Raw genomic sequence first — 13,938 nt, 5'->3', positions numbered from 1 at the left:
GGCTTTCTGGGCCTTGGACAGGGCTGGATTAAGGGGAAAGTTTAGGAGGCTATAGCACCGGACCTGCAGGTGGACAGGAGTCTCCTCTTTGATCAAAATCTCAACTGGCTATCAAGAATTCTAAAGATACAATCATCATCATAAAATAAAATATGACCAGAAATATTAAACATATTCCCTTAACTTTCGTATTATACTTTCACAGAAACATATTAGGTGAAGTCAACAGGGGCCACATATTTTTTCTAGCCACGGGTCTCCAGCTGGGTTAATCCATCCCTTGCCTTGGGACACCTACTTATGATAACTACCTAAAGGATTCTGTATTTATCTTACTAGGAATATACTTGAACCTGAACCCCCAAAGTGGGGTTGATTTATATATTTCCTGAAAGCTTGGGTCAAGGTAAGATGAAAACCGGTTACCTAAATTGGAGAGGTCTCATGCATTCCGCGTGGGGGCAGCACTTTGCTCATTTTTTTTTTAAATTAAAATCTTTAAGTGTGTCCATAAAGTCCGTTGTAACCCAGAAAAATCTGAAACGGTGAGATAGGTACGAAAACAGAAAAATATGTCTTTCATCATTTCGAAAGTACAACGTATCAAAGTCAAATAAATTGTCCCAGGGTTCCCCGCAGGATCCCAGACGGGGTCCAACTCAAAATTTTTTAAATGGAAAAGGGGGTCAAGTTGCATGTCGTATGAAAGTTGGTGTTAAATGAAAGAACATTAATCAAATCTTGACTCTCTACGATAAGCCTGTGCAAAACAGTGGTGGGTTAAAATATCAACACAATCTTCATTGCAAAATCTATGGCCACTCGTATGAATCTGAAACGGTAGGATAGGTGTAAAAACAAAAACACGGATATGTCATTATTGCAAAAGTATAATGAATCAAAGTAAAGGAAAATGTTCCCGGGTCCCAGACGAGGTCCAACTCAAAATGTTGAAATGGGAAAGAGGCTCAAGTTGATTATCGTATGAAAGCTGATCTTAAGTGAAAGGAAATGAAATAAGTTTCGATTCCTGGTGATAAGCCTGTGCAAAATGGCGGTGGGTCAAAATGTCAACAAAAGCGTCATTGAAAAGTCTATGACCACTCCTATTAATCGGAAACAGTGAGACAGTAATGACCAACCGCTTTTCAAGTGCGCATCTCCTCGGAGTCACTCGGAACCAGTTACAGTCTGAAAGGTTCCGCGACATGATGAAGTATGCATTTGGGAAATGCGGATACACAGATTTGCCAGATGCATTCACCTACCAGTCAAAGACTTGTCCTTTAGCTTTGCTAAACATGACCCTGCGCCCGAAATCCGGTGATCAGCATTGTATGAAAAAGATTTCCATCCAGTGTAGTTGGTGTTTAGAAACCTTGTGTTTCTACTACTTCTTCTTGAACAACGACATGGAACACCCGTTGCATGAAACTCTAAACCTCACTATCATGCAATCGAATGAGCGAAGATCCTTGGTGCATTATATGGCCCTCACATCGCCAAAACCACAGGTCACAAAACGAATCATTCATCATTGCAAAAGTATTATACAACGTATCAAAGTAAACAAACGGTTCCAATCCCCCCCTCCCGTAGGATGTAAGGCGCTTCACATATTTAGGCCTGGCCATGCACATTTTCATAAAACCTGTGTTGCCATTTTGACCCCCTACCATTTTGCAAAGGGTTTCGTAGAAAGTCGATACTTTCATCTCGTGTTTAACAACACTTTTTAAGCGATATGCCAGATAAACCCTCTTCCTACTTACACTTTTTGAAATGGACCTAATCTGGGTCTCTGACAAAACAAAATCCTTCAGTGTGCTCTACTTATGGAATAACGGAACAAATATTTTCCTCTTTTCAAGTCTCTCTTACTGTTTCAGATTTACAGGGGTGGCTATAGACGTTTCTCTGACTATATTTTGACCCGCAGCTATTTTGCGATGCTTATCGACAGTCGAGACTTGTCCAAAGTCCAATTCTGTATCATTTAACACGAACTTTCACATGATGTGCTTATTTGCTCCCCTTGGCATTTGAAACTTTTGAGTTGGACCCCGTCTAGGATTCTGCAAGTGACCCTGGGACATTTCTTTTTTTACTTTGATACATTCTAGTTTTTTCTCTCTCTTTTTTTAACACCTCTCTCACCGTTTCCGATTAACAGAAGTGACCATAGACTTTTCAGTGACGCTTGTAAGCTTACATTTTGACCCACCGCCATTTTGCACAGGCTTATCATCAGATATTATTGTACAGGACTTCTACACAGTGTCATCTAGAACAGTGATCACGAAATCGTCGATCGCGAGCTACTAGTAGCTCGCGGGGACATTTTCAGTAGATCACGTTAACGCTCTGGTTGGCTAACCTTGATTCTCTCCACTTAGCTGACGCTAACTACAGGAGTCGCTGACATCAACTGCTTGTACCTCCCGCGCAACTACCATTGTCAGCCTGATCTCACAGTTGATTGTATATGCGTGGGATTGTGGACGTTATGTTTTTCGTCTGTATATTAGAATTTTGCTACCTTGGATAGTTCGATTCCATATGTGCTAGAAATGTAAGCTTATAGGCAATAAACAAATATAGATTTAAAAAAAAAAAGAGAAGTTGGTAATTCTTTTGGTTTGTAGCTCACAGTAGGGTTTAAAAACGATATGGTAGCTCAGAAACTTCATACCCCATCAGGAAGTCACGGTCGGAAAGAGGGATTGCCGCCGTCGACGGTGGCGGGCCGCCGGAGGAGGCGGCACCCGTCCACGGCGGCACGACGATCTACTTGTTCAAAGTTGCCGACCTTCTGCCGAGGCGGCAAGCGGTCGAAAATCGTAAAATAAAATGCCTTTTGCCGTCAGAGTCGGCAAAACTGTCGGAAAGGTCTCTTTCCGACCCTCTTCCGACTCCTTATGCCGGCCTGTTTTCGACGGCGGCGCCCGCGCATTTACTGCACCTTTACGGCTGTTGGCCGATTGCTCGGCAACGCAACTTTCCGATGGCGGCGCCGGCGCATTTAATGCTCATTTCCGGCTGTTTGCCGACTGCTCAGCAAGGCAACTATTAGTCGCGGTTGAAAATCGCGCGGAAAGACGCCGGTGTTCGGCGCCGGCAATCCGACCGCGGCATCTGGTCGGCATGAACAAATGGTCGGACTATAGGCAGCAGGATCCTGATGGGGTAAGTTTGGCGATCAGTTATCTAGGAGATAATTTTATATGAGTCTCGCAAACTTTGCAATCACAACGCAAAATTTGCACTTCAACTTGCTGAAACAGAACTAGAACTGTAAGTATGGATTTTACATGTTTATGTTAACATCACCATGCTGCCAGGCTTAAAAAAAAATAAAAATAAAAATAAAAATAAAAAAAGCAAGATTGCAACGCAACGCGAAATATTTCTTAATCCTTCGACCGGGAACCCGAGTATTGGCTACCTTATCTTATGGATAGGACCTTGAGTGTCCACTCGTTAAACTGTCTTTTAAAAAAATTGGCACTGCTCTGCCATCCATAAAGTTAAAAAAAAAACTCTAGAAAGAAGTTTTAAAGACATTACTAGCAAGACTTTACTTAAATACCATTAGTAGGGTAGGGAAGTACGGATTTAAATGCTGGACTGAAGGCTTAAGGCTATTAGACGGAAGCATTTATCGTAGCATTTCTCGTAGCAGATGTGCTGCCAAAAATCTCGTATGATATTCTATGACATCAAAACTATATGGTGCTTTTACACGGTAGCATTTTGATAAGCATCTTGTCGTGACGTAGCAAACAAATCACTGGAGAAGAGCGCGATTATGGCTCCGAAACTAAAGCGTGAGGTAGCTAAAGCTATATTGGTAGTAACAACAGTTCTTGCCCGTTATATTAAAAAACGAAAACCACAAAGAAGTATATGGGCAAAGAGGACCCCTATTCCAACTCATATTTCTTTACTATAATTCAATTTCTCACACAAAACAAAGAGCATGGATGTTTGACACAAAATCTTTCGCTTCCTTTTAACACACCACGGCGCTGCAATCGGACCAGAAATGCTGGTGAAAATGCTACGAAATAGAGCTGATTCTATCGACAAGAAATGGCATAGGATATGCCATGGCATAGGAAATTCTATAGCATTTGCTACTTTACACGGTATGATATCGATGATACGATTTTTGCTACGAAAAATGCTACGGTAAATTCTTCCGTCTAAAATTAACCTAAGAATTGTGATGGTGAGTCTATGAGAAAAGTTGCGAAGGATAGGTGTTAGATTATCTAAAACGCAAAATTTGTTCCTGATATCACATTGCAAATTCACAAAATCAATATTTTACACTCACAAAGGAACTATTTCTAACTTTGAAAAATCCAGTCAGGCTTCATGATGCCGCTAATGTAAAATGTAAACCCGAATAATGTGAAGTTACAGTTTTAGTTCTATTTGGTAATTAGGTTTACTGTAATCAAATTGTTTTATCTTCAGCAAGGTGACATTTTTAAAACAGGTCTCATTAAAAATAAGTTCTACTTAAGTTAACTCTTTACATTAAATATGGAAAATAAAATATTTTTTTTTTCTCCGCATGAATTTCGTGAATGTTACATCATTCCCTGGATTCCTTATGAATGTTAAATGAAGTTGTAAATCGTTTCCTTCCTTCCTTCCCGCAGGAGTCATGTGAGGTGAGTGAGGCAACCGGCGGAAGCACGAACACCGGAAACTCTCGAATATGGAGGCTCTGAGGAAAAACAACTCGCACGGTGGGTACTTCTGGTTTTTCAAGTTAATTTCTCTCAACAAATGTATTCATGACAGCAAAATAAAAAGTTTATCAGCAAGGATGCTGCATAATGAATGATGAAATGAAAAAAGAAAAAAATAAAACCTTGAAAAAATTAAGAAAATCATTTCGCACCTTTTCTAATCTTAATTTTAATAGTTTCTATTTAAGACATAAATTAATTTGGAAAATTGAAACTAATGCTTCAGTTAATAGTCAGTGTTCGTGCATGAAACTGAAATAATTTTTCAAAATTGTAATTTTGTAAACATTATAAATATGAAAAAAAAAAAAAGAAGGTAGTCAAATCTGTTTGCACTCACGCACCATATATACAGATGTTATCAAAATAATGGAAGAACCTCCAGTTTACAATACGTAAGAGGTGTGAAATTGTACCAGTAAGGATATTTGTTGAGTGCAGGACCTTGTTAATGATTTGTTAGCTCTGTAGTACGGCAAGTAGGGTAGAACGGCGGTAGGCAGGCACGTAGAAAAGGGGCGGGTCCGCCCCCCTTCGAAACCAGAAATGAAAACAAATTAAGGGAGGATAAAACAAAAAGAAACGAGAAAAAGAAGAATCAACGTTAAAAATAAAAATCTACAACAAGCGTTTGGTTATCTTTCTTATTAGAAATTCTGTGCGCAGGAAAGGTGGGGGTCAAGTTAAAAGTGGATATCATTGTAACTAAGCATTCCGAGTTATATCTAGCTCCATGCTAATCCTATGGATACAAATGACGATCAATAAACCTGTTCGATCAAATAGTCTCTCAGGTAGAACTTAAGAAATGCCCACAATAACCAATAATGTGAGCCTGGCAACATAGATTCCAGTTGCACTTGTTAAAGAGATTTTCATTTTCGCGGCAACATTAATCCATTTTATATGATGTCTTTACTGTCAAAATTGATCTCGTTGCTATCCTTGACAGCATTAGATGAATATAAGGAAAAGAAGAAGAAAGAAGACAAGAAGAACCGAGTTCGAATGACTTCGGAAGACTATATCTTTTTCAATACTTTTTTAAAAATATTGTTTTAGTCGAGACTTCTTCATAGTTTGTTATTAAAATACTTACTAACATATCCCCATTTTATTGTCCTAACAAACCAACATGGAAATGTAACCAGTAAAATAGTTTACATTGGTATCGAGTCCCCGGTGTGCAACCACTGTATTTCATGTCACCTCACCCCCTCCATTACGAAATCCTAGCTAAACGAACCATTATTATGTTACCATTAAAATAGTTTAGAACGACCGAGCCCCTGGTGTGATAACCACAACATTTCGTCACAGACCCCCTTATTACGAAATCCTGGTTACGTGCCTGCGAGAAGCGTGTATTGAAGCGGACAGAAGGTGGTGATACACAATGGGAGACCTTTCAGAGAGGCTAAATTATGAGTGTGCATTTGGTTGACCCAAGTATGTTAGGTATGTCGCGAGGAACAGTGTCCACGATTTTAAACTTCGAGTGATACACAGGGCGGCATACACTTTTCATTTTTTTTTTTAACTGAAAGATCGGTCGATCAAAGGGACAACATCAGCCACACAAGACCTCATATCTGTCGAATAACTGGAGTAATTTTCAACATGCTCCTACCAGGAATCGAGTAGTGCAGTTTAACAGTATTAAGCACTGCACAGTAACTGTCATTTCGGCATGGAACAAAATGTTGAAAGGCGGCGAGACTCAAATTGCAAAGACTTTGTCGCGACAGCGACTCTTCGCAAGATTTCCTCAAAAGCATTGTTACCCAGGCTAAAACATGATATTCCAAATTCTTATCAGTCAGTCCAGGATAGTCAAGACTAACCTAGAATCTCTTGTGGAAGTTACTAGCCAAGTCTTGGTTGCTTTCTTGATGTCAAGAGTCTCATCCACCACAAGTTTGTTCCAGAAGTCAGACCACCAATGGCAGGTTCTCTGTAGAAGTCATGAAACCACTTCTACATCAAATGGCCTATGTCAGGCTATAGTTCATCATCTCCAGCAATTGGAACCTTCTCAACAGTAGTACACTTTCACACAAATGCAACATAGCCAGGCAGTTTTGACCCCCCCAAAAATATGTCTATCATCGTTCATTCACTGTACTTGTCAAATTTGTCTCCAGAGGATAAATCCCTGTTTTTAAAGTTGAAACTCCACCTGATGGGCAACAGGTTTGTGAAAATGGAGAACATTAGACGGTCGTAACGGGGGAACTAAATAGCATACAAAAAAATTACTTCTCTAACCGCTTCCAGTTACTGTACCAACAAGACAAAGTTGTGTACCTAGCTAGGAGGTAACTACGTAGAAAACTGAAAAGATATAACCTTCCTCCAGGTAATATTTATTTATGAAATCAGTCCAGGAACTTTCTGACCGTACTATGTATAATAATTCTCTGTACATATTATTAATAAACAGAAACGAACTGTGCAGTAAAAAGAAACCGCCTTTTCTGGGTATTTTCGCTCGTCCACTTACCGAACTTCGCTAATGTAGCAACTAACCCAGTAGAATAGGGATAAGGTTTCCAATTTATTTCTGTTAACGATTTAACAGTGATGAAAAGCTAGAAGTTGGGAGCAGAAATAAATTAGGGATTGGGAATTAGGATAATTTGTACCAAGAGAAGCAAAACTGAGTAATTACAGTTTCAATTCACAGATAGTTACTTCACACTCAGTTAATATTCTTCTGATATAAAACACCTTTGACTTCCCTGCAGTATCTGAGAGGTTAGAAGAAAAAAATCTTTTACAATACAAAATTTCCTACTGTAAAATAAAACCCATAACATTGTCTTGCTAGACCAATTTTATTACTCATGTTCCTTACAATAAAAATACACTGTACCCAAAATAATTACATAATATCGATGTTAAGTTCTATTAGGGTGGAAAAGGGAAGGTAATATGTTGTTAGTGAGTGTTTCCTATTGTATCATGCTGGTTGCGTTTGCTACGGTTATAATAAATATACTAGTAACGTCAGTGAGAGTAGTGGGCCTCATTCCGTAACGGTTTCAGTCAAGTAGTAGTATATCAATACATTTGACTCCATCCCCTTTTTTTAAAAAATCTGAAATTATGCTGCTACTCAAAATACGACACTTTTTCCAAGTTGCTAAAAATGATACAGATGCTCCCAAATTTTCTATATCGTTATTTACGTGTATTTATACGGCATTTTTGTATTTATACGACATATACGGCATTTTGTACGGCCCTGAGCTGCAAAAACGTAAAAATGTGGCCTTGAGTATAGTTTTGGTAATAGTGAACGGTACAAAACGGGGGTTTAACAGATTGAAGATAGGCAATACAACACGTGCAGGACATCCATAAAACAAAAATAGCGAGTCATTCACTCAAAGCGGGTGTTAAAGCCCATAATGACCAGTCATGTAAGGCATTAATATAGAATACAGCATGCACTTCAGAAATCATCCACCTACAATTCCACCAGCTTCAAACGGGAAAATGTGGAGGACGACGAACGTTCTGGACGCCCTTCGACTAGTCGTGTCGACGAAAATTACGTCAAAGTGACGGTATTCTTAGACCAAGACCATCATTTGATGGCCGAAGAACTGTATCTACCCAAGCCAGTGGTGCACGAGATTATTACTAGTGAAAAATTGAATATGTGCAAGATTTCTGCAAAATTGGAGCTAAAAGAACTGGATGACGGGGAAAGGAAAAGTGATTTGGCATTTTCCGTCAAGTGTTGGAGCAAGTGACGAGTGAATCGGACTTTTTAGACAACGTAATAACAGACGACGAAACATGGATGTTACAATACCTCCCTGAAAGCAAGCGACAAAGTTCTGAGTGGCGTACCAAGCGTTCCAGCACCCCAAAAAGGCAATAAGGATGTCCAAGTCTAGGATCAAGATAATCCTCGTTGCTTTCTTTGATAAGAAAGGAGCGAAACACAAAGAATTTCTATCAATGCAGCTTACTACGTGGAAGTCCTCAAACTCCTGCAAGCCAAGTCAATCGGAACCTACCAGATTGCCAAATGCTGCAGGCTCCATCACAATTACGCGCCAAACCATACTGCATCCATTGTGACATCATTACGGTTAGAATCTGTGTTGTCACGTTGCTGCAGCCATCATACAGTCCCGATATGAGCCCAGTGAACTTATTTTTATTTCCCAATCTCAAAAGAAGCTTAAAAGGTCGCCGTTTTGATGATGTTTTGGACACCCAAGCAGTAACAACGAGTGTCGGAAGCTAACTTCCAGGAAGCGGATGCTTCAATGAAATTGCTCTGGCAGCGGTATGTCGATAGCCAAGGAGAGTATATCGAAGAATTTTAACAAGTTGTACCAATCGAATCAATAATTTTTATTTCCTGAACCCAGTCTTATCACTTTTCGGACAAACCCTGTATTTAAAAGATATTATTCATGTTGGCAACACTGCATATTTTGTGGGTTCTATCAGGTAACAAGGCCTTTTAGCCTCCAAAGTCTCTCCCCTCGGCTTTCCGATCAACCGAACGAAAAAAAAACAAAACCAATAATTATCTATAAATATGCTCATAAGGTTTTATTAAACATACAATGACAAGTTCTTTGCAGTAAAATATTTCTATTAATTTCATTATTAAGGATTACAGCAAGCAGTGATGTACGCAGGAGGTAGATTCTGAAGGTCCAGACCCCCGAAATCCCGACTTTTCTGTAAATTTAGTCTAATTTTAGGAGTAACTTTACAAGTTTTAATATAATTTTTATTCTTATATTTAAATTAGACCCCCGAAAATAAATTCCTGCGTACGTCCCTCATGACAAGGATAAGAAATAGGTAGTCAAATCAAATAGTGTCACTACTGTTCACTAGTACGGCATCATTTTGTCATAATTGTAGATGGTTAATTTTAGTAATAATTTATCCCGTCTGTCTTCCTAAAAATGGTTGTTTAATGTTTATATACCTAAGTAATAAAATAAAATAGTATTATCACGGCCCTACAGGCAAAACATTCATGGAGTTCATTTTTTGTTTTTGTTTTCTATTTCAGTTGATAAATGGGAAACATTATTTTCCTTTTTAACGCCATTTAATCTTTCTCTCCTCTGTATATGTGTATGTGGGAGGGGCAGGAATAGGTGTATGTCCTGAAATTAGTTTCGTGTTGCAGAGTTCACAGCTGATTATTATTTAATGTTTCCACAGTCGTCGTATACAGCTTTTACGAATGATTTGTCAGCTTTATAGTAAGAATAATATAATACTCGAAACAGTAATGTGAAGGTTCTGTAGTTTCAAACCACGAATGGAGATAAGTTTATTTCAAAATTTCTATGTAATTTCAGAAACGATGGAGTGATATTAATGTTGACAGAGGCTCGATTTGTTTTTCTGTGTATTCTCTCTAGGATATGTCCTCTTATCGGAGTATATTCATTTCGATATTGAAGTTTTGATAAACTTTTAATATAGTTATTATTAAATAATTTTTAGTTCGTAAACTTATTTACAATTTCAAGATATAAGGATATACGAAAACGTATCAAAAAGTCCTTGCAATCGCCTGAAAGAAAACAATTGTACACACTTTTGAAATGGCATTAGTCCTTAGGCACTTGCCGTGCTTCGTGACACATTTTTGCCAGCAATCCTTCACTCTATGTATGCCGTTCTTGAATAAGTCAGTATTTTGAGATTGAAACTACATTTGTACTTTACAAAATGACGTCTTCCCTGCTGTCAAAACGGTGTCCTTTGAATGAACACCTCATTTCTGGAAAAAGAAATAAATCACTTGGTGCTAGGTCCGTTGAAAATGGAGAATGCACCAAAATTTCATATACTAAATTCCTGCCTGCCCCTCTAGTCTCGGTCTTGTCTCGACTTGTTTCGAAATGGAGATAATCACGTGGTATATCTAAAGTTCCATTTTCTGAAGATGTAACTGGTTATGAAATATATTCTAGACGGAATTATATTCAATAACTAACATCTATTTCAACCATCCAATATGATCTCTTTCTCCGTCAGGACAGCATCGTCTGTGAAAGATACTTTTCCAGATCTAGGGGCATCTGAAGTGATCATGTGTCCAGTTTAAAATTGTCATTTCCACTTGGATACCATTTCATATGGCAGGTTTTCGTTCCCTAAACTGCTACATATTCTCGTGAATTTGTTTTGCTAATTTCTCCTTGAGATTCAGGAATTTGACAACGACTGTGCCTGGAGTTTTCCAACCACTACATTTGAGTTATTTCCGGTAAATAAGAAAAAAATATCCTACAAATTAATATTTTGTGCTTATTTCAAAACAAACAAGATATAATACACATGTCTGAAGGGGGAGGGGTTGTATTTCGCCTCCTGGGTGATTGCACGAACTTTCTGATATTTCCTGGTAATTTCCTCTTATGTACCAAAAAAAGTAAAAAATTACAGTAAGGAATTTTCATAAATCTCAAGATCTGGCTAAGGCTATTTTAGACGGAAGCATTTATCGTAACATTTCTCGTAGCAAAAATCTTATCATCGATATCATACCGTGTAAAGTAGCAAATGCTATAGAATTTCCCATGCCATGGAATATCCTATGCCATTTCTTGTCGATAGAACCTGCTCTATTTCGTAGCATTTTCACCAGCATTTCTGGTCCGATTGCAGTACCGTGGTGTGTTAAAAGGAAGCGAAAGATTTTGTGCCAAATATCCACGCTCTTTGTTTTGTGTGGGAAAATGAATTGCAGTAAAGAAAAATGAGTTGGAGTAGGGATGCTCTTTGCCCATATACTTCTTTGTGGTTTTCGGTTTTTAATATAACCGGCGAGAACTGTTGTTATAACCAATACAGCTTTAGCTACCTCAGTGATTTATTTGTGAATTTAGTAGAAGGGGGGAATATTTGTAATGAATTGCTACTAAAACATGAAGTTGAATTATTGTACTTTATAACAGATTATGTAGCCTATGAAAGGGGGAAAATATCTTTCCAGGCTAGGAAGACTGGATTGAACTTAGAGGCAGGGAAGTCAAGACTTAGAAGGGGGGAAATTCCCAGGTTTCCCTGGCTACAAATAAATCCCTGAGCTACCTCATGCTTTAGTTTCGGAACCATAATTGCGCTCTTCTCCAGTGATTTGTTTGCTACGTCACGACAAGATGCTTATCAAAATGCTACGTTGTAAAAGCACCATATACTTTTGATGCCATAGAATATTATACGAGATTTTTGGCAGCACATCTGCTACGAGAAATGCTACGATAAATGCTTCCGCCTAAAACTAGCCTAAGAAAAGTTACTGGAAAGTATGGTTTCTTATTGCTATATAATAGGCATAAAACTGCATAGGCTTTCTAACTAACCAAGCTAATATGGAACGTGTTCTAAAACCCTACGCGTAGAAAGATTTTGAATTTTATGCGAGCCACTTTTAGCAATCACCAATTACCAACACTAAAGAAGGTAACCTACCGTTGTTAACATTGCTTTACGTTGTTCACATCACCAAAACTACGTGTTACATTTGAGTAAGTCACGCTTTTAGAAGCCGTATTTAATAGTATATAAAATGTTAACTCCTTGTTACAAGGGCACTAATTTCTTGATGTTTATTTTCAGGGAAGATGAGCTCTTCGTCAGGAGGCCAAGGCCTGGTGGCTCTCCTGGTAATGATCCTGGTACTCTGTTTCATTGTGGCCTACTGTTGCTGGGGCGCATGTTGCCGAGCCTTCTGTCGACGAGGTGACGACTTAGAATCTCAGTTCCCAGATTCGCCTTTCGGTCTGTCGCAGCCGACCATCATCTTGCTCCCCTACGGCCGCATGGTGGTGGTTGACAGCAACGTGTTCGCTCAGCTGCAGGCCGAGAGTGGGCTTGACCTTGTGGAACTCGGTGAGACCGTCCTTCAAGGCGGAGGCCGCGCAGGGGGAAATTCACCCCCAGCCCTGCCTCCGATCCCGAGTCCAGTGGACAGTACGGTGGACTCTGAAACAAATAAAGAGGGTTGCGAATCCCCTATTATCCCTCCACCGTCATACGAATCAATATTTGGTCCAGGGGATGATCTGCCCCCATCCTATGACGAAATTCTACTACAACAGAATACTCACAATGCAGCTCCCCCTGTTATTCTTGAAATAGAAGAAGAAGACAATATCGGCGAGATACGCGAAAGCCGTGTGTGATGCACAAGTGTTTAATGGAGAAAAAAATCTCCTTAACAACACTAATGAATAATTGACTTAGTGAATAAAGTTACCTGAACCGTACCAGAGTTTGATGTGATATTTATTTTCTTTTGAGAGCGAAAATAAAGTAAAAACATATTTTCAAAAGCTACACTCTGTAATAATGGAAGATAAGCCTGAACCTATTTCTCGCAGTGCTGATTGTCTTAGAAACAAATTACTACATCTCTCATTTCTTCCAGTTCGCTACAGTTGTAAACGCGCCAATTGAATGGGAAATAAATAGCCAGTTATTGCTTTTCGTTTTAAATATTTTTAAAACTGTAACTGTAACTTACGTTCACTTTCAATTAAATCATATACTTGCTCAAAACCAGTGAGACGCAATACTTCAATTAAACAGAGAGTTATTTGTAACTTCTCCTTTTCACCCACTTTTTAGTGGCACACATTATCCACAGATATATGATGTAAATTGTTTAAGTAGAGAATTCGTGGATTACAGAAGAGAAGAATGAGATAATAAAAACTACGGGTATAGCAATAATCATAGTTGCCAGGCAGCTTTCAGATAAGTAGCTAATTTGGAGATGATTTAATCCTAAAGGTGAAAGGGAAGATAATAAGAATCTCACACGATACTTCGATTGTAAAGACTTTGAAACTAAATAATATAAACTTTAAAAAAAAAGTGAGTTTTAAAAGAAAATTAAGTTGATGGACCAAACGAGAAGCTGGTGTTGTTATATTGTAGTGTTTTGTGATGGTTGTGGTCGTAGCTGATTTGATTATACTATGCCAGAGGAATAAGCCAGAGAAAGCGTTGTTGCTCAAATCAATACATTGAACAATAAAATTACGGATAAACGTTTTCTTTAACCGTTTTTTCCCGTTTATTTTAATTAGATCTCAGGATATCTTTTTTAAAGACCCAAAGAACTCTCCCGACATATCAGGCTGGTCAATAGTAACTAACTCAACTTTAA

The 13,938-nt window shown here is 38.6% G+C and overlaps 1 protein-coding gene across 1 annotated transcript in view; it reads left to right on the top strand.

Moving 5' to 3' along the window:
* Nucleotides 1-13,470, top strand: part of LOC145663958 (uncharacterized) — a 96,916-nt gene extending 83,446 nt beyond the window's left edge. The window contains exons 2-3 of the mRNA XM_081730189.1: nt 4,671-4,760; nt 12,384-13,470. Coding sequence (XP_081586315.1) covers nt 4,730-4,760; nt 12,384-12,949 — 597 coding nt within the window. The 5' untranslated portion in view covers nt 4,671-4,729 and the 3' untranslated portion in view covers nt 12,950-13,470. The remainder of the gene's footprint in view (nt 1-4,670; nt 4,761-12,383) is intronic.
* The last annotated feature ends 468 nt before the right edge of the window (nt 13,471-13,938 follow it).

Source organism: Thermobia domestica, chromosome 11 (genome assembly GCF_964235325.1).
Source record: "Thermobia domestica chromosome 11, izTheDome1.hap1.1, whole genome shotgun sequence".
NCBI classification, from domain to species: domain Eukaryota; kingdom Metazoa; phylum Arthropoda; class Insecta; order Zygentoma; family Lepismatidae; genus Thermobia; species Thermobia domestica.
Note: the sequence above shows the minus strand (reverse complement) of the source record. Positions and strands in the feature narration are given on the sequence as shown.